The sequence below is a fragment of the Euprymna scolopes genome, chromosome 8, assembly GCF_053919585.1.
Source record: "Euprymna scolopes isolate OS-2025 chromosome 8, ASM5391958v1, whole genome shotgun sequence".
NCBI classification, from domain to species: Eukaryota; Metazoa; Mollusca; class Cephalopoda; order Sepiida; family Sepiolidae; genus Euprymna; species Euprymna scolopes.
Genome location: NC_136489.1, coordinates 140371852 through 140397940, shown reverse-complemented (window position 1 = coordinate 140397940; position 26089 = coordinate 140371852). Strand labels below are relative to the sequence as shown.

Sequence of the window (26089 nt, the reverse complement as noted above, 5' to 3'; positions counted from 1 at the left end):
AAATTTTTTCTAATACGTGAATATAACTTTTCTAAAAGATAAAATAAATTGTAAAAAAAAAACTTAAGAAAATAAATCAAATGTTATTGTAAATATTTTATGTTTATCAAAGATTTTGTGGATTATATATTTCCAAAACACATCTTCCACACTCACTATTTACAGAATTTCTTAAAATGTGTTCCACAAAACGATGCATACATATTATCATCATTTTAAATTATTTAACTCAATCACAACAAAATCTCTCACAAATATATATTTCCATACAGAGAGTAGCAAACAGTTTTCCTCTTTATCCATTAAGTCTTTTCACTTCACTCATGTCACCATGTTACTTTAGTAACCAGTATAGTTATTTTCACTCGACGATTACTATTTAATTTTTAACATATGTATGTATATATATATTCGTGTGTGTGTATGTATTGAGTTATATATATAAGCATGTGTACATTTATATATATAGTCTTTGAAGTTTTTAACCTTTAAAACTATACAAAAAAATATTTTTTATCATTCTATATATATATATATATATATATATATATATATATATATATATATATATATATATATATATATATATATATATATATATATAAGGATATAGGCTAGCAGGTGTAGAAGTGGTTTGATCTTAATTTATAAGTTAGTAAAGGCATGTTATTCTAAGGTCAATTGCACTAGTCAAAACATTGAAGACAATGTACATGAAATTATAACCAGGATAAAGAAAAATCGTAACGATAAAACAGATACGTAATTAACCGGGAATGCATGAGAAAAAGGAAGGGTCTAATTGTATACATGTGTAAGCATGAGTGTACAGATCAGTGTGAGCATACAAAGAGGTGAGTTAGAGCAGATAAATATCATGATAACCCACAATTTTTCTCCCCCTCTTTCCCCAAAACCCAAAAAGATTAGCAAGAATGCTTTTCTATCCATGTTAGTTGAGTTTGTAAGATAGACAGATGAAACTGAATTTCAAATGAGATCGCAGCTGAAATATGTATGCACATATGTAACCAATGATGTTAATTATATATGGTTCATCAAAATTCTTTTCTGTTAGTATAAGTTTGCTAATTAAAGAAGATAAATTATAGATGCAATGACGTTTAACTGTTTTAGAGTTTTTATTTACCTCCTTTTAGAATCCTGTATGGATCTGATGAAAATATTTCTGTGGAACAAATTTGATTTGAACTTGGCACACCAGGTTATTTTTTGCCATTATCCATTTAACCACACTCACTTCTCAGAAATTATAATGAGTGCTGATACAAGAAGTCTTCACCACAATTTATTTAAAATGAATTTAATGAGTCCAGCTTGTTTAAAATTAAAAGAATGATCATATTGTAATACATAAGAGAATAGTGCAGGGAGTTGTTATTTTTTATCTCTTTTATGTTCACTAAACTTTTTCTTTAGTTCCTGTTAAGTTTCATCAACATATATCTGATGACAATTATTGAATGGGGCAGTATATATATATATATATATATATATATATATATATATATATATATATATATATATATATAATGCATGCATTAGATTTAAAAAAAAAATGTTTTATTGTTTTTAATGTTTGCTTTCTAATTTGTAATGTAGTGTGTATTGTTGGAATTCCTAGTTTAGTTAGAGTGTTGCAAATTATTGTATTATTGGCATGGATACGTAAAAGTCTATTTATAAGAAAAGTGCCTGGTATATATGATTTTTGATTATGGTTTCTGGAAAATATTATAGCAGTGTTTTTTTTTTGCATTTAATATAAAATATATGAGGCATTGCAGAGTTTTGCAGTGAAGGTTTGATGTATTGGAATTATCCATTTATTGTGAACTACAAATTCTGAATGCATGTAGGAAGAAATCAATTATCATACCTGTTTTTATTTTGCTATTATGGCATGAGTAGAAATGTATGTAAACATTTTATTGTGTAGTTTTGCAATGCATTTTGAAGTTAGATTATTGTTAAATTTTATAAGCATATCTAGAAATAGTATTGAGTTATTTTTCCATTTCATAGGTAAACTTTATGGGGGGGTTGATTATGTTTAAATTTTTAAAGATTTTTTTTTGTACATTTTCATGAAGAAAAATGAAAATGTTTTCGATATATCTAAAGTATCCAGTATTCCTTTAGGAATCTAAATTTGAATGGCCCAGATTCTAGGAATAGATATGCTAGTACACCACTAAGTTGGCTACTCAACGGACATCATAAATTTTACTCGTAGAAATTATTGTTAAATTGAAAATAAGTTTGATTATTTCTATTAAACTATTAGTTAATGTTGATGTTTTTAGGTATATATGGAGTAAGTCTGAACATTTCTTAACAGAGTATGAAAAGTGATACATGAATTATCATTAGCGTATAAGTGATGCTCTTTGTGTAAACAAATCGAGCTTAGGTAGTTTGGACGATGCCAAAACATCGTTAAACTCATGACTCATACAGCAGCCGCTGATAGCATAGTGGTTAGGAGCCTTGACTGTCGTACAAACGGTTGGGTTTCAATCCTGGCTTGAGGTAATTGCCTGTTTAGCCGCACTGATGAGCTGTGAAACAGCAAAACAGTACTATATGTGAATGACTATATATATATATATATATATATATATATATATATATATATATATATATATATATATATTATGCCTTAGCTGTGAGAAGTTTTATTTTGTACATTAATGATTTTTTTTTGTCTCTAGAGTTTTTTTATATAGGAAATGCTGATAGTGCCCATTAGTGTGGGTAGAATATTGCCTATAGCTCATGGGATACTTTGCATAATGCAAGATATTATGGAGCATATAGGGTTTGTGAGTTTTGGAGAGAATTTAGGAATTTTTGAGTGGTATGGCATCCATTTTTGTATTGTTTTTTTTTTATAAAGTTTTGAAACATTTGCTCAAAGTTTAAATGTTTTTGTTTATAGTTTTTCAGTCTGTATTAATGTATTTTCATCTGTAAATATTTGCTTTACATATGTACTTATCTTCATAATTATGAAACCCTAACCACCTGCATCTGTTGGTGATGTTTTTTTATTATTTTCTAGGCATTTAAAGTATCCACATATCTCTTAATCATTATAGTACTGAATCATTGGGTTGAGTGACTGTGAGTGAAATAATTCCTTGTATGAAGATCTTTTTAGAATGTGTATCTTCTAGTTTTATAATTTTTCAAAATTGAGTTGATGGTGATAATTGAATGTGTACTAGTTTCCGAATTTTTATTCCAAACTAAGTGTGTGTGTAATATATATATATATATATATCCACATCATACACAAATTCCCAACAACAAACCCAACCAAAACGCACACTAATAACACCTCAAAATTACACAAAAACCCACGCTCTAAACAAACACAACACACCAAATAACATACCACACAATACATATCCACAAAAATACCCCCATATATACAATCCTAAGCAATACAAACCAAAGTATTACCACTCACATCAGCAAACACAATCAAAAATCCATTTCCACAGACACTACATCGCCAACACAAACAACCAAAGAATACCTTTACTAAACAACCCTTACCAAAATATCCCCACATTGCAAAACAACTACCACAGACATCACATAATTCAAAACAATGCCTACAACACTCACCCCTCATATCCCACACTAGGAAGCAAACACCCAAGGCACCTCCCCTATCAACGGGAACAAGTAGAATATCCCATGCAACACCAATCACAACAAACAAACCTACTCTACAACAAACCCCGGCAACACAACCCCATACAACAATACATATATCCTCAACAGAAACACCAATTCCAACTAAAACACAACTATCCAACACAAACAACATATAATGACAACCCATTCAATCATTTATCACTGAACACTCACAATAATGCACACAACGCTTATTTTATAAGGAGACATCGCGTCACCCTAAAACACACAACTCCTCAAAACAAGGAAACTAACAACCCCCACCATTTTTTAGGAAACCCCCACGGAACAACAATTCCAGGTTAGAAAAAATTAGACCCAAAATCATCAATTTATCCACATACCCTTATCAAAGAACGAAACAGAAATACTGAAGCTGGGCCTCAAATTCTGCCCCACCCCTAAAAGCAATATAGCGGAACTAAAAAAGGACCTTAAAGAATTCGAACGGAAATTCAGACTAATAGAAACACTAGATAGCAAAGGGGACAAAGATGATTCTTTAGTAAAAAACAAATCAACATATTTCCCTAACAAACAGAACAACACAAAAGAACTAAACAGCTACTTAAAAAATCTCTGGAACCTTAACCTCCAAAAAAAAAGACAAAACCACAAGCAACCTCACATATAAGCAAAACCAAGCACTCGAAAAGATCTGTAATAATAATGACATAATAATAAAAGAAGCAGACAAAGGAAGTGCCGTAGTAATCATGGACAAAACTTATTATGAAACAAAAATTACAGAATTACTAGATGACAAACACTACTATAAACCCATTAGTACCAACATAGATAACACCACCATCTCAAAAATCACAAAACTTTGTACAACACACAACAAAATATTAAAAAGGAAAGAAAAGGACTTCCTCACAAATTTCATTACAAAGACCAACAACTTCTACGGACTGCCTAAAATACACAAATTTGACATAATAAAACTTGCCATCGATACACAAAACTCAGAATATATTAGCGCTCCAAACCCTAGTGACCTTACATTTAGACCCATTGTAGCAGGACCAGCCTGTCCGACAAGCAGACTTAGCAACTTAATAGACATCTTATTACAACCTTTCACAGATCAAGTTAAGAGCTACATAAGGGACGACATCCACTTTCTTACTACCTTATCACATATAGTAGAAAACGGGACACTATTAGTTACATTTGACATTAGTAGTTTATATAGTAATATATCCCATGAATTAGGAAAAGAAGCAATAACATTTTGGATCAACAGACACATACAAACACTACATCCTAGATTCACAAAGCAATTCATTATCGATAGTATAGACATAATCCTAAATAATAATTCCTTCGAATTCAACAATGGCAACTACATCCAAACACTAAGTACAGCAATGGGAACAAAAATGGCACCGACTTACGCAACCCTTACATTAGCCTACCTAGAAGAAACCTTATATGAAAACATAGAACAAAAATTTGGCCACAGCACTAAAAAACTGTTTATAGAATCCTAGAAGAGATACCTTGATGACTGCTTCATCTTGTGGAAACCCATGGGGGGGGGGGACATCACAGACTTACACACCATACTCCAGAACCTACACCCAAAAATTAAATTCACCATAGAACAAAGCTCTACAGAATTACACTTCCTAGATATACTGATAAAGATTAAAGACAATAACATTATCATAGACATTTACAGCAAATCTACAGACACCCAACAATACCTACACTTTAAAAGTCACCACCCTAAAAGCTGCATAAAAGCCATTCCCTACACCCTAGCATGTAGAATCTGCACCATAATCACGGACAATAACCTTCAGACAATCCGACTCAAGGAACTACGAATACATCTAAGAAAAAGAAAATACCCACCACAACTTATAGACAAAGGGATCCAACTTGCGATAAATATACCAGTAGAAGATTTGAGAACCCCTAAAGAACGAAACAAAGAACAAATCCTAACATACATCTCCACACACAACACAAACAACCCAGAGCTTTTCACAGAGATAACAAAAAACCTCATCCTACTTAACCAAAACAGCAAACTAAACAACTTCCTTAAAACAACAAAAATAATAAAAAGCAAACGCCAACCCAAAAACCTAAAACGCATTCTTACCTCATCCAAACTCAATCAAGACGCAACACAAGAAGTCACAAAATGCAACAAACAACGATGTGGAGTCTGAAACATAATATTAGAGGGAAACACATACACATTCACGAACCCCATACAAACATTCAAAATTTAAAAAAAAACTAGATTGCACCTCAAAAAACGTGATCTATGTAATAAAATGTGCAGCATGCGATAAATCCTACATAGTCGCCACAAAAAACCTTAGTAATAGAGTAGCCCTACACCGATCCAACATCAAAATCGCGGAAAATAGACACCTGCATGTATCACAACATATACACACATGCAGTGGAGGTAAATTCGAGATAATGCTCATCTTCCAAACTGACAACTACTTCTACTTACTAACACAAGAAAAAAACTTCATAGCAAAGTTCAACCCTGCCTTAAACATCTCTCAATAATTATACACATAAATAGGAAAAACACAAAATGCACTTGCACGCATGCATACTTAGGTAAATGTGCACCCTCACACACGAAACAAAAGAAGCACAATAAAGCACGCACACACTTTGACGGGTGCGCACATCCATATTCAGTATAGTACCATTTCCCTAAACTAAACAAACAATTAGAAATTATACGTATGTATGTGTATGTGTATGTACACACATATGTGTGTATATGTATGTGTATGTATGCGTGTATGTGTGTGATTGTGTATACGTGTGTGTGCATATATATCATCTGTTATCTATCCGCCATCTTGTTTGTGTGTGTACGTGTACTTATGTTTGGGTGACTGAATACATGTATGAATATGTGCTTGGATTAGAAAAGAAAGAAAACTTCAACCAATATATATGTAAGGTAAAGGTGTATGAATATGTGTGTGTGTGTGTGTGTGTGTGATTGTGGGTGCATGTGTCCATATATATATGGGTGGGTGAATGTATATGCATGTGTATATGTGTGTGTGTATATATATATATATATATATATGCATGGGTATGGGTGAGTAAATGTATTCGTGTGTGTATGTGTGTATATGGATGTATGCGTATGTGTGAGCTCCTGTATATATCTCTCTATATATGCATGTGCGTGTATGTATGCGTGTGTCTGCATAGTATGCGGATGTATGTGAGTGTGTATGTGCATACATGTATGTATATATATGTGTGTGTGTGTGTGTGTGTATATATGTTCTCCTAACTATTCTCCATCTGACTTGTGTATATGTGCGTGTACTTATGTTTGAATGATTAAGTACATGTATGCATGCATGTTTTGATTCGGAAATATATATATATATATAAATAAATAACCAATTTGTGTGTGATATATTAGTGGGTGGATTTGTGTGAGTACGTGTGTGAGTGTGTAGGTGGGTATGTATATATGTATGCTCCTACATATATTTCTATGTATGTGCGTGTGTATATGTGTATATGCCTGCATAGGTGTGCATGTGTATATGTATGTGTGTGTGATTGTGTGTGAATGTGTGCCATACATGGGGAAAGAAAGTCATAAAAAAACCATAAAAACCTTCACCAAATGGACTAAAAGTCCCCTCTTTGAAATTAACTCTGACCGGACACTACCAACACTTACTATTGGAGACAGAATGTCTAAGACCACATCACTCTGAAAAACACATTTAGTATCAGCAGATGTAAAAATAATATTTCAAACTCCCATTTTAAAAAAAAACTTTTCACAAAAATATCTGAAGAAAGCGAACCAAAGCTTGAAACGTGTTATAAAAATATTTTAAAATAAAAATATGATAAAAGGCTAAAAAAAACCCACAATTGTTGATGGCTACACTCTTTTAAATATACATTTTTTCTCTCGTTGGAACTACACAACCATCACTTTAAATATATATATATATATATATATATATATATATATATATATATGCTAGCATAGATACCTGCACTTCGCGCAAGACTTCGCTGTATGCTCTGATACCTGAGCATATAGCAAAGTCCTGACATTCATCATGTCAAGTTTTGTCATGATCGGTCAAGTGGTGTTGGCTGCAGGAGAGAAAACATACATAGGCTATAACCTTGACCTTTACCTTGGAAAATAATGGGCTCCATTCCTAGGTGGGGAAACCACCATCATGCCAAATTTGGTCATGAGCGGTCCTATGGTGTGGGTGAGAATATATATATACATAGGCTATGATCTTGACTTTTGACCTTAACCTTGAAAAATTATATCCACGATCCCTAGGGGAGCATCATCATGACAAGTTACTCACACAACTCTGTTCCGTCTGCCTGCTTCCCTCCGGACTGCAACTTGGATGTCTTCAAGTCCAATGTTAACAAATTCTTAATGAACTGCCCCCTTAATTAAACACTTCATCAAATCCCCACACTAACGTAATGTACTTGCAATAACCCTTATCCCTGAGTGGCTTCCGGGCCTTGATAAGTGGTGATCACTGTGTGTAAAAAAAAAAAAAAAAAGTTTGGTCATGATCATTCTACTGGTGTGAGCTGTAGGAGAGTTGTACACAAAGACACATGAACGCTACTACTTTATATATATATATATATATATATATATATATATATATATATATATTAGAAAAAAACTAAACTGTAGTATCGCTCATAAAAAAACAAAACCTCAAATGAATTGCTTTTCACTCGAGATCTCTCTCCCTCATCTCATTCTATTTTCTTTTTATTGGCTAAAATTTAAATAATTTTAGTTGTTTATTTATAATAGACTATTCAAATCTTTTTATTCTTTCCATTCTTTATTATATTCAACAGTTATATATATATATATATATATAACAGTGTTTCATGGTAAACAACTGATGATCCCTTGAAAAATAAATTATTGGTATTATAGTAAATTCGAGAGCAAGTTGATGCAGTGATTGCAGGTGATTAAATGACTTACTGACTAGATGGTTTTCTAACGAATGATAAAAAATATTTTTTTTGGTATAGATTTAAAGGTTAAAAACTTCAAAGACTATATATATATATATATATATATATATATATATATATATATATATATATATATATATAAAGAGAGAGAGACAGACAGACAGACAGACGGTTAGAAGCAACCGTGATAGAATTGTATAAAATAAAAATGTGGTGGTGGGTGTCAAACAAGAAACAGAGAAAGGAAAGAGTGGTAGAAACTAAGTAAGAAACAGGTAACTTGGTGAGTTAATTGCAAATTATGGTTGATTAGAAAAATTAAAATGGATTTTGTAAATATAATTCAATCCATAAGTTGGGAAATATTTGCCTTTTTTCTTTAGAGGAAATAACTTGTGAAAAATAACAAATATAGAATTGCTATAAAATTGCTAGTTTAAACATTTGATTACTTGGATGTGTGAAGTTATATTCTATAATTTTATATCATTTTTTTAAACATTGCAACCTTCAAATTTTCCAATTTTATATATATATATATATATATATATATATATATATATATATATATATATATCAATGAATTTCTATTGATATATAAGTAAATGAATGATTTTACGCTACGAAACAGTTACTGTCAAGAATTATAGGTGTCAACAGAATTAGAGGAATAAATTGTAAAATGATCAATATCATGAAATTCGGAATATAGACTTTTGTCATTTATTTGTCATGTACTCTGTAATCACATTGAACTTCTTAAATTAAGTATTTGTATATATAAAAGTGAAATTAATTGAAAAAAAAAATCACATTTCCACACATATATATACATATTTTATACAGATTACTTTTAGTTAACACAAACGTTTATGATGTAGTTCAATAGTGTATCATTTGGACTCTTAATTTAACAATATGTAAACCAAAATTTTCAGAGAACAACATTCCATATTTCCTTCAAAACACTTTTATTTACAAACAATAGTTTCTTCCCATTTCAAGAATACATATTTTCATAATATAAATTAGCACTGGTGTTAATGAGGCTTCATTGGTATAAAAAAAATTCCCCATCACGCTGAAAAAACAAATTAAAATGCATGAAACATTCATTTAATTTATACGTGTTTCAAAAGGAAACACTTATTTAACTGTTTTTTTTTTTCATCTAATGTTGTATTATGTTTATGATATCTACTTTTCTATCTTGTTTACTGTGATAAAAAAGTCAATAAAAAACATATTTTCTTCTAAGATACGTGTGTATCTTATGTCATCAGAAACAAGTCAATCAAAGTGCTCAATGATAAAAAATACAAGAACAATATATGCGTTTTTTATTTACATATTATACACTTAAGTGTTCATTTGAGGTACTACGGTTTCTTGCTCTATATTCACTGGAGATTTTATAAAAAATCTCAGGTGATAATGAACCAAAGAGGACATGTTTTAGTTTCAGGGTGGGAAACTCTATATCTGAAATAGACGTTTAAGTATCCAAATAAAAAAGGCACATGTTTGTGTGTGTGTGTGTGTACATATATATATATATGTAATTTAAAGGAGATTAGAATAATAGTCTAGAGAGCTAAGTGTATTTTAATGTAACAGTGAAATTACTAGTTTAATTAAAATACAGGAAATGCTCGTTGTAATTTAGATATATAATAAGCTCGATAGTTAAATGTCCTAGAGCTAATTCAATATTAAGTAAAGTGATTTTCAATTTAAAAATTAAAAAAAATTTTTTTTAAATTTAAAAATCAAATTTTAATTAAATTAAAAATCAGTTTCATATGAAGGAACAACAACAAAGTCAATTATCTGTACGATCGTTTCGGAAATCCGTGCTTTTTATTTGTGGTATACATGAAGTTATGTAGAAGAATTATATATAGTTTTTTTGGTAAGCACGGTCTCCTCATCAGCAAATTTAGGAGGATTTTTATTGAATTTAAATGACACCATAAATAAACCTAGCATTAAAAGTAAGGCAGATGAATCTGAAAAAATTGAAATAAAAGGTTTGGATTTAAAATTTATAAGAAAATTAATATAGGTTATAGATAGAAATGAGTAGAAAAAATATATATTTTTGAATTTACATAATAAATTTGATTTAAAAATATATAGAGATAGTTACCTTTTAGTTTTTCTTTTTTTGAAATCAGGAACTGTGTTTAAAGTAGTCATTTAGATGTTTGCTATAGCTTTTTATTTTATTGAATGATGAATTTTAAAAGGGTGACGCTCGTGCAGTAAATTGTTTCCGTTAGCGTATTTTGATTTAAAGACGCTACAGTTAATATATATAGAGAGAGTATTTATTTTGCAAGTTTTTAAGGGGAGATAATTGTCATGTATTATTGACTTTATTTATTATTTGATTTATGGGTCTAGGGGAGGTAATTGGTCTAACTTAATTTATTTAAAAAAAAAAAAATAAAAAAATTGTAATCTATTTTTACTAATGAGTAATTTTTAATGATTTAAGGTGCTTTATATTTATTAAATTTAAACCAACGTTTATGATTACATGTCAGAAGCTCGTGTCTTGAATTTACTAGTTTGGTTGTATTTTTTATATCTTCATATTTTAAAATTTTTAGGGTTTCTTTTGTACATAGTGGACAAAATTTATCTCCTGGTTTATATGATTTGCAAGTCTCAATTATTTGCCATTTTAAGTTGAAAGAAATATTGCTATTTTTTAGTTGCCAAATATAGTTGGATAGAGTAGTTTGGTTTGATAGAGAGTTATTTTTAAAAGAATGTTTGTGCGTTGAAATTCTATGTTTTATTGGGCCAGATGTGGAACCAATATATATTACCTCTTGATTATTGTGATTATTTTCCATTAGGTCTATTGTTGGATTATTATGTGGTGGGTTGATTAGTAATTGATCGGTAGATTGATTTAAGTTGGTGTTATTATTTAATCTGGTAGTTGAGTTATGGCTGTTAATAGGTTCTTGTAGATTTGGAGTTTTTGATACTGTGCAGCTATAGATAACATTTTTAATTTTACATGAGCCTTGTAGGGGACATTTATTTTTTCTTCTACAGTTACAGTCCGATGTATTTTGTATAGTTGTATTTTGTAGTTTATTAATTTTCTTATTATTAGAGCTAATTATTTTCTGATGAAGGTTAGGCATAGTAGAGTAAGAGACTTTAATTGTGTTCTTATTGAAAATTTTATTATATCTATGGGGGGCTTTAAAGTTCTTATCTAATATTTTAAAAAATTCTCTGGCTATGTTTGTTTCTAGGTTTTTGGAATACGGGGGGTTGAACCATAGGATCTCCTTGTGTCTATTCTTACGTTTACGGGTTTTAGTTTGCTGTTTATTTGTATTATTATCTAATATTTGTAGTTTGGTTTTATCTTTTTTTGTCTCTTGGTTATTTTTCTTAACTCGTATACGGGAAGACATTGCCATATTATATGTTATTACGCTCTTAATAGGTTTATTTTTAATGCAGTTTATGTTTCTATCATTTTCATTTATGAATTTAATTTGTGAATTATATCCAGAGTTTTTAAGGGCTTCATTATAGTATTTTTCATTTTTGGTAAATATTGATTTAGTAGAAGACAGTCTAGAAATTCTTAGAGCGATATTGGGAACTATTGATTTTAATATTGATTTAGGGTGGTTTGATTGATTGTGGACATATAGGAGTGATTGGTTAGGTTTATGGTATGGTTCAAAGGTAGAATTTTCAAGATTTAAGGTTATGTCTAAGAAATTAACAATTTTTTTATTAGGGTCGATTTTTATACTAAGTCCATAATTTTTAAATAATTTATGTTGAGCTTTAATTGCTTTTTCATAATTTTTATTAGTAGAATTCGTTATGAAAAGTGCATCATCTCTATATAGCCCTCCTTCAAGTTTGAATTGTTTATGGAGTATACAATGTATTTCATTTAAAAGGAAAAGGCCAACTAGATCAGTGACCTGAGTTGAGTCCGTCGATCCCATTAAAATGTTGAAGTGGTTAGGGGTATTTTTCCTGGTCCAATATTTATTATCAAATGTTATTAAAGACTGTCTAGCTATAAGTATTAGTTTAATTTCGTCTTGAGTTATATTAGTTAATTTTCGTGCCATTAATAGAGATTTATTAAGTAGGATAGGTGATATAGATTGGTAATATGATTCAATGTCAAAAGAAAGAAATTTAATATTATTTTTTTTTTTTACCTCCCCTAGACCCATAAATCAAATAATAAATAAAGTCAATAATACATGACAATTATCTCCCCTTAAAAACTTGCAAAATAAATACTCTCTCTATATATATTAACTGTAGCGTCTTTAAATCAAAATACGCTAACGGAAACAATTTACTGCACGAGCATCACCCTTTTAAAATTCATCATTCAATAAAATAAAAAGCTATAGCAAACATCTAAATGACTACTTTAAACACAGTTCCTGATTTCAAAAAAAGAAAAACTAAAAGGTAACTATCTCTATATATTTTTAAATCAAATTTATTATGTAAATTCAAAAATATATATTTTTTCTACTCATTTCTATCTATAACCTATATTAATTTTCTTATAAATTTTAAATCCAAACCTTTTATTTCAATTTTTTCAGATTCATCTGCCTTACTTTTAATGCTAGGTTTATTTATGGTGTCATTTAAATTCAATAAAAATCCTCCTAAATTTGCTGATGAGGAGACCGTGCTTACCAAAAAAACTATATATAATTCTTCTACATAACTTCATGTATACCACAAATAAAAAGCACGGATTTCCGAAACGATCGTACAGATAATTGACTTTGTTGTTGTTCCTTCTTATGAAACTGATTTTTAATTTAATTAAAATTTGATTTTTAAATTAAAAAATTTTTTTTTTAATTTTTAAATTGAAAATCACTTTACTTAATATATATATATATATATATATATATATATATATATGCAAAATGTATCTGTGAGCCATTAAGTCACAACCTCTACCATGTTTTCTACTTTAGTTCCATTCAAAAATTCATAAAATGTGACCTATTTAAGAAATTCTTTTTGTATATCTTTTTATTATAGATTATATTTATCTTTTATACAAAGGGCAGTTGTCTGTATGTGTGTGTGTTTTTATTTCCAGCTAAAAGTAAAAAAACTACAAAACAAAAATCCACCAAGTTTGTATATTCCTAATTAGCATTGAATAATACCTAAAATTAAAAATAAATTGTTTATTCTTTGAGAGTCAATTGGACTGGGTTTCGTCAGGTTGTGGTTTTTCAATGTTATCATCACTATATTAATAATAGACATAATTTCTCCCTCAAGAAAAAAATCATAGAAAAAAATAGATGTCACATATAAATTCAATATGGTCACACCTGATGTAGGTTTAGCAGGTATTATCACTCGATTTTATTCATTATCATAAATTACTATAATAATTCCTAGGAGAGTCACTTTCCCAAACAAGTCATATTTCCAAGTGGTAACATGATATTTACTTGCTCATTATTTTCTCCTCTCCCTCAACTTGACAAGACCAGAAACCTTTACAAATTTGTCAAATTTTTTCACAACTGTTCTGTCCATGTTTACTTTCTTCATCTGTACATTTAACATTTGTCATTTCGGCTACCATACATAAAATACAGAATCCTCACTTCACAAGTCATTAGTATGTTTCAACTAATTTGATTGGCTTTTCACATACATTTATCAGATTATGGGAATTTCAAACAGTTACAAAAAGGCTATCAAGAACTAAACAACATGGTGTTAACTTTGACTCTAATGAACGATGCTTGCTTCTATGCTTGCTTCTGTTGCAATAAAGGAATCAGATATCAGAAAGGATATTTCTATAAAAAATTAAACAAAATTCTTTTCCATCTTTTTTTTTTATTCTTTGCACTTGATTCACTGGGTATATTTGCCAGGTAGTTTTTGAAATTCTTTTTAATGACCAGATGCTTCTATAATTACTGGAATAATAGAAACATTCCTAAAATTCCAGTTTCTTTTCATGTCATATGTCAGACTACAGAGAAATGGACTGAGTGAAGGAAAAAGAGGGGGGAAAATTGGGAGAGGGGGGTGAAATGGGAGGGCGATAGAAGATAGAAGTTTGAATAGAAATATGTTACATTTTTACTCCGGATAGCCCTGCTAATCTTATATATAAAGCGAAGTGATAAGCTAAAATGAAATGCATATAATTTATCTACCAGAACAAAATTTCTTTTTGATTAATTGCCCTAAAATGCTAGAATAACCTGAAAATGGGACTCATTTTACATAAAAATTTACATGTGAAACTGATCCTTCACTCTAAATTCTAAAATAATTGATTTTTTTTTTTCCCCACTAGGTTTTTAAGGGTGTTTGCACAGAATTGCCTAAAAAAGTAGAATCTCATTTTTGTTTAGGGGTGGGTGATTAAACTGAGAATGTTAATTTGCAGCAGCAGCAGCAGCAGCAGCAGCAATAATAATAATAATAATAATAATAATAATAATAATATTTTTAAGTTTATTGTAAAAAAAATCTACTTAATTTCTACACAGAAATCAATTCAAACTTTTACAATATAAGTTTAAATATGATACAATTAATAAAAAAACATGTTAGTAATTATTTTTTATTCATGAAACACATTTTAAATTTCTTTAAAATACTTTTCCAAAAATACAGTGACATTTTAATGGAATTTTTTTTTTTGTTTTTGTTGAATATCTAGCATCCTACCAGATGTCAGATATTCACATGCTATTTTAGAGACTCCAACCAAAAGATCATTTTAGGATTCTTACTGTCGGTTTAAGTTCATTTATTTGTATTTCTTGTCCACTACATATAGGAGTCAATGGAAGAACATGCAAAAACTGAATGACCAAAATGATTTCAATAATATATAACTAAGAATCATTTTTTTTTGTCTTTGATTTTATTGGCTTTTATCTCCTTCCATTAGAATGGAGATAAAAGATTTTATATCTTTAGAAATATTATTTTACAACTGGTTCAGACATGAAAATTCAAAATCAAAGAACTGATGCTAAAATATGGATGGTAACGTTCAATGCCACCAAGACAAAACTGGTTTCATTCAATAATTACAGGAAACCTTCTCTACCACCTATAGCAATGGCCAACAACTCTTTAGCTGAGAGTACGTCTTTCAAGCTCCTTGGCCTAACATTCACAGGAAACATGAGCTGGAACAATTACATCGAGGGCATTGCCAGGGCCGCTGCGAGGAAGGTGGGCTCTCTCTACCGTGCTAGAAAACTTCTAACACCCGAAAGTATCCTGTACCTCTATAAGGCCACTATTCGCCCATGTATGGAGTATTGCTGTCATATTTGGGCCGGTGCATCGGCTACTAGTCTCTCTCTCCTTGACAGGGTTCAAAAGAGAGTCGCAAATCTGATAGGCCCTAAACTGGCATCAAAACTACAGCCTCTGTCCCATCGTCGAAACGTTGCATCCCTCTGCCTGTTCTACAAGTATTATAATGGTGAATGCTCTGAAGAACTGCAAGCACTTGTGCCCCCACGACATGAACACCCTCGACAGACCCGACAAGCTGCAAAATCCCACCCCCACACTGTAGAGATCCCTAGATGTAAAAGATCGTTCTACTCCAGTAGTTTCTTCCCCAGAACTGCTAGACTTTGGAATTCCATTCCAGGTCACTGCTTCCCCAACTGTACTGACATGCATAAGTTCAAGTGCAACGTGAACCAACATCTCGCTGCCCTAATCCCTACATAGTGCCCCAGTAGATGTTTCCCCTGATAGTAGCCCCCTACACCAAAGTGGCAATGTGCCTTGTTTGGGGTGAAAATATAATAAAAAAAAAAAAAAAAAAAAAAAAAATATGTGTTTGAACAGAGCCAACTTCGCTAATTAAAATTAATTAGCGAAGTTGGCTCTGTGCAAACACATATTTTAGCCTCTGAAAATGTTAAGTGTTTCTTTTTTCACATTTTTTTGACACCTTTCCCAGGATTTGCCAATGCTGAGGGACTGGACAAAAGTTCACCATATAAAAAATTTAAAACATTTTTTTATAGTTTATTTTTAATTATCAATGATGCTTATCAGCATTTTTCTTGACAAAAATGCTTCATTTATTTTTTAAACACTTTTCAAAACCTTTTCAATCAAGTACATTCTTTTAAAGATTTATCCAATGTTTTTTTTCATTTTATTTTTTACACAAATAAAATAAATTTACATTATTAATTTTTATAATAGTTTTTAAAATAACAGTAAAACTAAAATCTATAGATATATAGATTTTAGTTTTACTGTTATTTTAAAAACTATTAGTACCAGCAATAGAAAATTAAGTTAAAAAATTAAAAAAGAACAATCGCTTTTTAGAATTGGATAACCTTTTCCTTAAATAATTCAAATTCTACCCCATCTACATCATTACCGATTACTACGCTACTATCTTATATTCAAGTGGCCTTCGAGTCTTCATAAGTGGTTATTTCTTTTAAAATAAAACTGCAACAGATTTATTTGCAAAAGAATAACTATGCTTTTTATATTTTGCACCAGTTTTTGCACTTACATCTTTGTTGGCTTCATTTACCACTAAGATTGAGATGTTAAGAAATTTTTGTTTGTTAGAATAATAGTATTGATTACAATACAGTATAGGAAGCAGAAAAATTGATCTAACAAATTTTATTTACTTTTAGATAAAAAAATGAAGATATGGAATTTATGACTTTTGATGATCAAATGACTCATCATCTTAACCAATGATGTGTATATTTCTATTCTATATAGTATTGTTTTTATAGGAGAATAACAATTATATAATATTGTTTTGATAGTAGAATAACAATTATATGTTTAACAATTAGATATTAATTTCAATTTCCATTAATATAATTTTATTACACATAAAAAATATATATATATATGTCAACTTGAAAATTAGTTATAAAAATACTAGCCTAGTAATAAAAATACTACAATCAATATATACTATATTTCATGTCCGAAACATCTCACTAAAGACATTATATACAAAACATATGAACATATTTAAAAAAAGAAAAATTTTAATGTTAGATTAAAAAAATATTTTTAAATAATGGTTATCAGAATTACATTGATTAATGTTAGAACGTTCATGTTGAATAAGAAATAAATATAAATTAAACAACCTAAAGATTCAAAAGACAAAATGAAGATGATAAATAATGCCTTATAAGCTATATAAATGCATATCATTTAAATTGAATAAGTCATACAAAAATAATCACTTAAGAATTCACAAGAATGATAAAATAACAAAATTCTTAAAAAATGAAGAGTGGGGGAGCCAAAATGATAAATAACAACATGTTGCCATGGATAATAAAAGTAGAGAATTGATATTTCAGCAAGAAAATCAGAATTATATCCAATTCCAAATACGATTTAAAAAATTGTATTTATTTGAAATACAACTTTTTTAAAATACAAATAATGAATCTATAAGATTGCAATTCATGTGATAGTGATTGAAGAAATATATACTAAAAACGTTTTATATATGAATATAAAAAATAAAAATAAAAAAGTGTGTGTGTGCGCGCAATCTTCTGAAGGTTTTCGATTACACATTTATGGTCCAATAAAATTCAATATGTTAACAAATTATAACATCCATAACAAACTTTTCTAGATATTCTAATTCATTAAAACTTTGTTTAACCAGAAATAATAATAAACAGTTATAAATAACAATAATACTAAAAATTCTATAGAATACAAAAAATATAAAGGCTTTGATTATTGCTTATTAAAATCTTTTGTTTCTTTGACAAACTCCAAATTTACCCGTTCATAGTTTTAAATCACAGTCGTGCATGTATACAGAAGTGGAAAGTATAGTTCACAATATTTTGAAAGAACTTTCCTCAATTATTATTCACAAGAGTAAGATACAACAAAAAAACCAAATTGTGTAAGTTTTTTCTTCATTCTCACACTAAAAAACAGTAGCTAAAAATATCCTTCAAAAATATTTCAGAGAAATTGGTAAGTTTTGTTTACTCATCAACAAAGCTTATTATACTATAAAGTATAAATCTTTGGCAACAAAATAATTTAATGTAATACTATAAAATTAGTTTACAAATATCTTTATGTTCTATAACAAATAATATACTTTATATTCCAAATTACTAAGACATCAAAATCTAGCTAATTAAGTAGATATAAAGAATAAAAATAATTGCAAATATAAAATTGTTGATCAATAGTAAGCAGTTAATTATAAATGTTTTAGAATAAAATGTATAAATGAGTAAAAATAAGCAATTGTATTACATAAAAAAATAGAAAGTTAAAGTATATTTTTCAGGTATATTAATCTTAAATGTTCTAAAAATCACTGGTTTCGATCAAAAACACTGAGATCTAAAACACTGAAGTTTGTGAATCTTAATATTTTAGCCAGTTATGAAAAGGAATCATATTGATAGAATTACTTGATAATAATATAATATAAATGTTTTAAAATAAGTATTTGTTGTCATTGTTTTCCAAAACAAGGACAATAATAAGAAAATTGATAACGACAACAAATACTTATTTTAAAACATCCTGGTTATTATATTCACATTTAAGCTAGTCTATTCTACTTAGCTTTTTTCAGGTCACATTAACACAGAATCAAAATGGTGTGAATATAACAACTGCAATGAAAACTACAGTTTGAAGCATGAAAACCTTTTATGTTTATTGTTCTGATCAAAAATTAATTCAGAAAAAAATGTTCCAAATAAATATGGCTAGAAAAGTCAGCTTTTAATAGTCTTCTATACAGCTTAAGTAGGGTGTGTGTGTGTGTTTAAATTGTAGATGTTTATTCAGACATGTTAGTGCAATTAACTGCAAGCATGTTCCTCAAAAATCTTGCTATGCTTTTCAGATGTTTTATCTTATTCAGTTCACCATTAAGAGCAATTTAAGAGTTTTTGAAAGACAAAGAGAAAATATTAATTCATTCATTGACAACCGATAAGTAAAATCGGAAAATATATTCAAGTATATGCAAGTAAAGATTAAGAATAACATAACAAGTTAAAGAATAAAAGGGAATGGAAATAGGCGTAGATATTTAAAGAATGCTTATCATGGGTGAATTTATCAGTAGTTTCAAAATAAAAATGAAGAAAAAAAAAACAAAAATACCAGAAAATGGGGGGGGGGAATAAGTTGAATGAATATAGTGATAAACCAATAAAAAAAACTACATTATCATAATCATTGTTAGCATTAAAATTATCATTATTAAAAGCTAAAAAAGCAATAAGAAAAAGTTTAAAAGTCAATCAGTGATACCTTTTTTTTTTCATGAAGATACAGACTAGTCCATAAAACTGTAGCAGTCATACTACTTTTTGCTGTGTTCAAGATGAGTGCAACCAACACATATATCAACATGTTTATTGAAAATTAGGATAAATTTTGGAAAGAGTGAAGACAAGGGTCATTGTATGGTGGCCACTGCTATTTCTGTGCTGAAGGAAAAATCATAGTAGTAAATTTGTACAGTGTGAGGCATGTTATTTTATACATTTTTTTTGTTTATTATTTGTTGTTTTTCTTTCCAGTAAACTTGTAATATTTTAGATTGCCTTCAACCATAAAAATGTCAGTGGAATAAAAAAATTAACTTTCCTTTTTTTTACATTATTTTTCAATTATATTATATATATATATATAAAAAAAGAAAAATATATCATTTTCCTGAAAAGATCAATTGCTGTCATAATAGGGAGATACTCATCACTGATTTCATGAATGTGAACATCTGTGCTAATGTCTGTGCTTTTGCGCATGCATGTCTTTGCACATTATTTGAAAATAGGAAGTAACAAAAGTGTAATTACCAATTAAACTATTTTAGTGATTCTGTGGAATTTAATCAGGAAAATGGGGTCTAGCCTCTAAGGTATCCATAGAGGAAAATAAATGTATTATGTAGGGTTTTATAATATTAAAATACAGAGAGATATAGATATTGCTCTCATCTGATTTGATCCAATCTTGTCATTCAAGGTAGAAATCAATCATTACTGAATTCTTCATCAGAACTTGGAACAGTTGTTGCTGAGCTTGATTTTCTCTTTGGGAGAGGAAGTCCACCTGAGAGGTCACCATCTTTGACTTTTCCAAGAACTTCATTAACATATTCAGCAGTACGACCAGCAATCATAGAAGCTAAAAATAAAGTTAAAACACAAGTTGAAAAGAATATATAAAAACGTTCTTGATAAAAAATTTTATTGGGTGCATTCTGTAGAGAGAAGTGAGACAGATTGACCTGAGGAAAGACACATAATAATGCTAGAAGAAGACATGCAATAATCAAAGTATACTGTCATGTTAGTTCATTTTGAGAAAGATAAGTCTAAGTAATTTCTAAGTTTTGAATACATTATTATCAGCATAGTTCAGTTCCCAAACAGTACATTACAGCATTCAACTTGTGTTCAGTTTCCAGAGCAAAATATCATTTCAATATCACAATAGTAATAACACATTATCCTGATATTACAAAATCAGAAAACTAAACTGGATTTTTTTTTAGATACTCTGGTATATTGTTGTAGACCAGAGGATATGGTCCCTTCTGGAACACAATTCTGGAATTGGACAGTAGGCACATCTGCTGTGATAGCTTTATGGAAGTAAGAATTAGACATAGAACTACTAATATGTGTCTTCTGGAGATCTAAAGGCTTGCTCAATCTGAAAACATGTACCACTTCATTCTCTTGCTTTGTTCCTCACAATTAGAAAAGAGGGGAAGAAATCTTGAAGGGAAACTAAATGCTCATATCTATCTAGATAAGCTATGATATAACTGAATTTGGAAAGTTCTACTCTCCAACACTCGACCTTACTGTTTTTATCTTTGTCCTTTGACAATTATTAAAGATAAATAAAACTAAATGTTGATCAATAAAAAGAGTAAAATGACTATGTCACAAAAGATGGTGCCACTTATGCATGGCTTCCATGATATCAGTTGTTTCCCTTTCAATAGCAAGATAATTATTTTCACCTTTATTAAATGATTGAGATTCTGAATGCTATTGGTCAGACATTTTGGTTCAGGTGTTCAACAATGAATGGAATCATCAATAGTACTTAAAGCAGCACTATATAACTCTTCTTTAAGATTAGTAAAGGTATCTACAGCTTATTCAGAAATTGGAAATGATTTCATATTAATAAGTGGACAATGAAGCTATCCATTAGGAAAAATACAAGAAAAATCACAATGTTGAAGTGAAGCAATATCATTAGTAGCAGAAAATTTATTCTTGATACAAGATCTATATCTGTTCAGAGCCCTAGAAACAGTTTAATTGGGTGCTTAAATTTCAACTGCAGATCATCTACAATGGTGTGACTAATGAAGTTATCTGAACTATAAATATCAACAAGAATTGTCAGTGCTCGATTATGTATTTTGATGCTTACAGCAGTATTAGTCACACTAGGAAGGCATTGACAATATGCAAGGTTGAATTAATAATTTGTGTTACCTGAGATTTTGAATGATATACCTTTGAGATGTTTCTATTCTTTCCACACATGTAGCTAATCACATTGTAAGCTAAACAGACTGTACAATAGTGTTTTTTCCCCCCTTCCTTCTTGATAACATGATTTTAAAAGAAGTTTTGTGATAATCTTATCAGAAAATGGGTATTAAATGAAGTAATAACAAACAGAGTAACCACAGTGTATTCTCTCTCTTGGAAGACAAATATCCAAAAATTGGCCCAAAACATTAATTCTTTGACCGTCAACTGAGCCATTTTTTATAAGGAGGGGTCAGTTTTTTTGCTGACATTTTTGCAAAGGCATTAATTTGAACGGCGGCGACATCGTATATCGTGGTGACGGGACTAAACAGTTTGCTTTTTTTAATTCCTTTCCCTCCTTCACGTTACAGGTCTGAGCCTGCCTGTTTACTTTTTTATTTTTTTTTTTTGCGCTCACACAGGTACTCGCTGCTATTTTCATTTTTTATGGCGTTTTGAAACATTTTTTAAGGGCACCTAAAAACCTCTCCATACCCGTGCAACGCTGGGGACCCATGCTAGTCTATTATATAAATCTCAAACGTTTGTTTGTCTGTGTGTTTTATGTCTGCATGTTTGTATGTCTGCATGTTTGTTTGTCTGCATGTTTGCATGTATGTGTGTTTGTATGTCTGCGTGTTTGTATGTCTGGTAAAAACTTCTGTCATTCATTTTTTGCTTTTAGGATTTGTATCAGTTCTTGTGTGGATTTAACACTTTATTTACTGGGTTATTAGAGGCTTATGTTTCAACACTGACATGATTAACATCAGCAAGGTAGTTGAGTCATTCAAACTGGAAGGCCACTAGTTCTAATGTTTTGGTGAGTTGTTATAATTTCTATTAGTGTTATATTTTGCTAAGAATATGATGTAAAGAAATGTATTTATAAACTGCTGTTTAAATTAATAAGAATAATCTAAGAAAATCTGTTAAATTAATAAGAATAATCTAAGAAAGACTAAAAAATGATTAAATGAATCCAATTTTAATTTTTCTTTGGGAAAAGCAACTTTAGAAAAAGATGCAGTTTATTCAGGATGCAACTTTGTTATTTGTCTATGACAATTTCCTCATAAGTGTTAGTAATATTATCTTTCCAGTGGCTCCTGTAGAAATTCCAGTGGCATTTTTCATATGCAATATATTGCTGTTGGGCATTCTCTGGGTGTTCAGCATGAATGAAGACACCATCATATTATTCTAGCCCTTTTGTTAAAACTGCATATCTACATATTACTAAAATATGAACTTTGATATATTGCCTGGACTGATTATTTTATTACAAACACACGAATCAATTAACTCACATTGCATCATTTTTCATAATTTTTGGATATGTTACTAATTTTGACAATCATTTTTCATAATTTTAACCCACATTATCGACCCCCCCCCTTTCTAAAATAATAACTTTGATATATTATCTGTACTGATTATTTCATTACAAACACACCAATCAATAAACTCACATTTCTGTATTTTCCATAATTCTTGGATATGGTACTAATTTCGACAATCATTTTCCATAATTATAACCCATATTATCGCCCCCCCCCCTTACTAAAATAATAACTTTGATATATTATCTGTGCTGATTATTTCATTACAAACACACCAATCAATTAACTCACATTTCATCATTTTTCATTCTTGGATATGTTACTAATTTCAACAATCATTTTTCATAATTTTGACCTACATTATCGTCCCTCTTACTAAAATAAGAACTTTGATATATTGCCTGGGTTGATTATTTCATTACAAACGCATAAATCAATTTTGGGTAATCTTGTAGTATATGTTCCACCTATCTTATCCAATCCCAGGTGACACTGCATATTCTGCTAGTATATATCTTCCACCTATCTCATTCAATCCCAAGTGCATTGGGTATTCTGCTACTATATGTTTTCCACCTATCTCATCCAATCCTGGGCGACGCTGGATATTCTGCTAGTATATATTTGAACATATCTCATCCAATCCTGGGACTGACTTCATATCTGCCACCCCACTGTTAAAAATATACATGACATAATGTAATGTCTAAATCGTAAACTGTTTAAGCCATTTTCGGGACTGACTTCATATCCCCTACACCCCACTGTTAAAAACATACATGAAATAAAGTAATGTTTAAATTGTAAACTGTTTCAGCTATTTCCGAGACTGACTTCTTATCTCCTACCCCACTGTAAAAAATATACATTAAATAATGTCTAAAGCATAAATATAATAAAGTAATGTCTAAAACATCAATTAAATAAAGTAATGTCTAAAACATCAATTAAATAAAGTAATGTCTAAAACGTCAATTAAATAAAGTAATGTCTAAAACATCAATTAAATAAAGTAATGTCTAAAACGTCAATTAAATAAAGTAATGTCTAAAACATAAATGGTTAGGGATTAGGAACCATTACTTCAACATGAATTTCTGAGTGTAGTATCAGTCTCAGTATTCTAGTGACTTTAATCCCTCCTTTTTTGGTCTCGGTTAATGGAGGAGAAATCTTTCATTACTGATACAATTTTCATTTTTGTTACTGACCAGAGTGCCCCTTTTGGGGAGCTGCCCCCCTCCAAATTTAAAACCGACCTAATATCTAACTCTGTCCTTGTGGGGAGGCAAGTAAAAAAAAAACAAAAAAAACATAAGAGACATTTTCCAGAGCATCTTATACTTAATCAGAAGAGACATTTCTACAGCATTTTATAATTAATCAGAAGAGACATTTCCAGGGCATTTTATAATTAATCAGAGGAGATATTTCCAGGGAATTTTGTAATTAAATCAGAAATTACTTTTCCCAGTTACTTTTGTAATATTAAAACTTGTTACATTAAATATAGTACCTATTTACAATGCCTCCCCACGGGACAGATTTTGGACACCAAGGTCGTTTTTTAACATGGAGAAAAGGAACAAAAAAATTGTCTCAGTTGTGAAGGATTTCACCTCCACTGAGAGAGAACAAGAAATAGAAATGTAGCATCTGAAGAACAGATACTACACTTTGATCTTAGCCAAAAGGCCAAGGAGAACAAATCATTTTTATTAGCTTTGCGTTAAAAGCGACACCTATTATTTTTTTGGATTATTCCACTTGCCTTTTTTAGGGGATCACAGCATGATAATGGCCGAAACGAATACGGATAATAAATTGTCTTAATTAATGGTCAAATTCATTGATATTATCAGTTGTGGAAAATAAATTTCTGATACTCACACTTTTCTTGTGAATTAAAATGATTTTGAATTACAATTATGTGTTTATTAAAATGGATATCTGTTCATCTGTCTATATCTTATTAATTTTTTACATGACAGCTGTCTATCATATGTCATCCTGAATTCCATGCAAAGTGAGTTCCCAGTTGCTTTATTCACTCCAATCATCAGTGTGGCATTCAAAAAATTGGTATTATAGGATAGTTTCAGTAGAAAAGAGAGATAAAATATGACTATTTAGCTGGTTTAATGTATATGTAAAATCATTCTCATTGAATGAAAATAGTAAAAATAGAAAAAGAAACAGTTCGGTTTGTAATATGTAGCTTATTTGGTGAAGTTTGTTAACAATTATTATTGTCATGTTTATTTAGAAAAATACACAATTTTCCATCATTTTTTTTTTTGTAGTGGTCCCTAATTTCAGAATTGAGAAAATGCCTTAATAACTAGCATTTTCTAAAATTGGAGGGAGTATACTTATGTTTTCATAGATATTGGTAAATTG

The 26089-nt window shown here is 29.8% G+C and overlaps 1 protein-coding gene and 1 pseudogene across 6 annotated transcripts in view; both read right to left on the bottom strand.

The window, feature by feature from the left end:
* The window catches only part of LOC145283787 (uncharacterized), a 548751-nt gene that overhangs the window by 200664 nt on the left and 321998 nt on the right, over window positions 1-26089 (bottom strand). For 4 of the 6 annotated variants that reach the window (XM_080132856.1, XM_080132855.1, XM_080132854.1 and 1 more), the window contains one exon: window positions 11855-20970. The exons of the other annotated variants lie outside the window; for them this stretch is intronic. In XM_080132856.1, the coding sequence (XP_079988982.1) occupies window positions 20816-20970 (155 nt within the window). In that variant the 3' untranslated portion in view covers window positions 11855-20815. Of the gene's footprint in view, window positions 1-11854; window positions 20971-26089 lie in introns of those variants that run through there. 6 annotated transcript variants of the gene reach the window in all.
* On the bottom strand, window positions 25246-25396 carry LOC145284205 (U2 spliceosomal RNA; annotated as a pseudogene).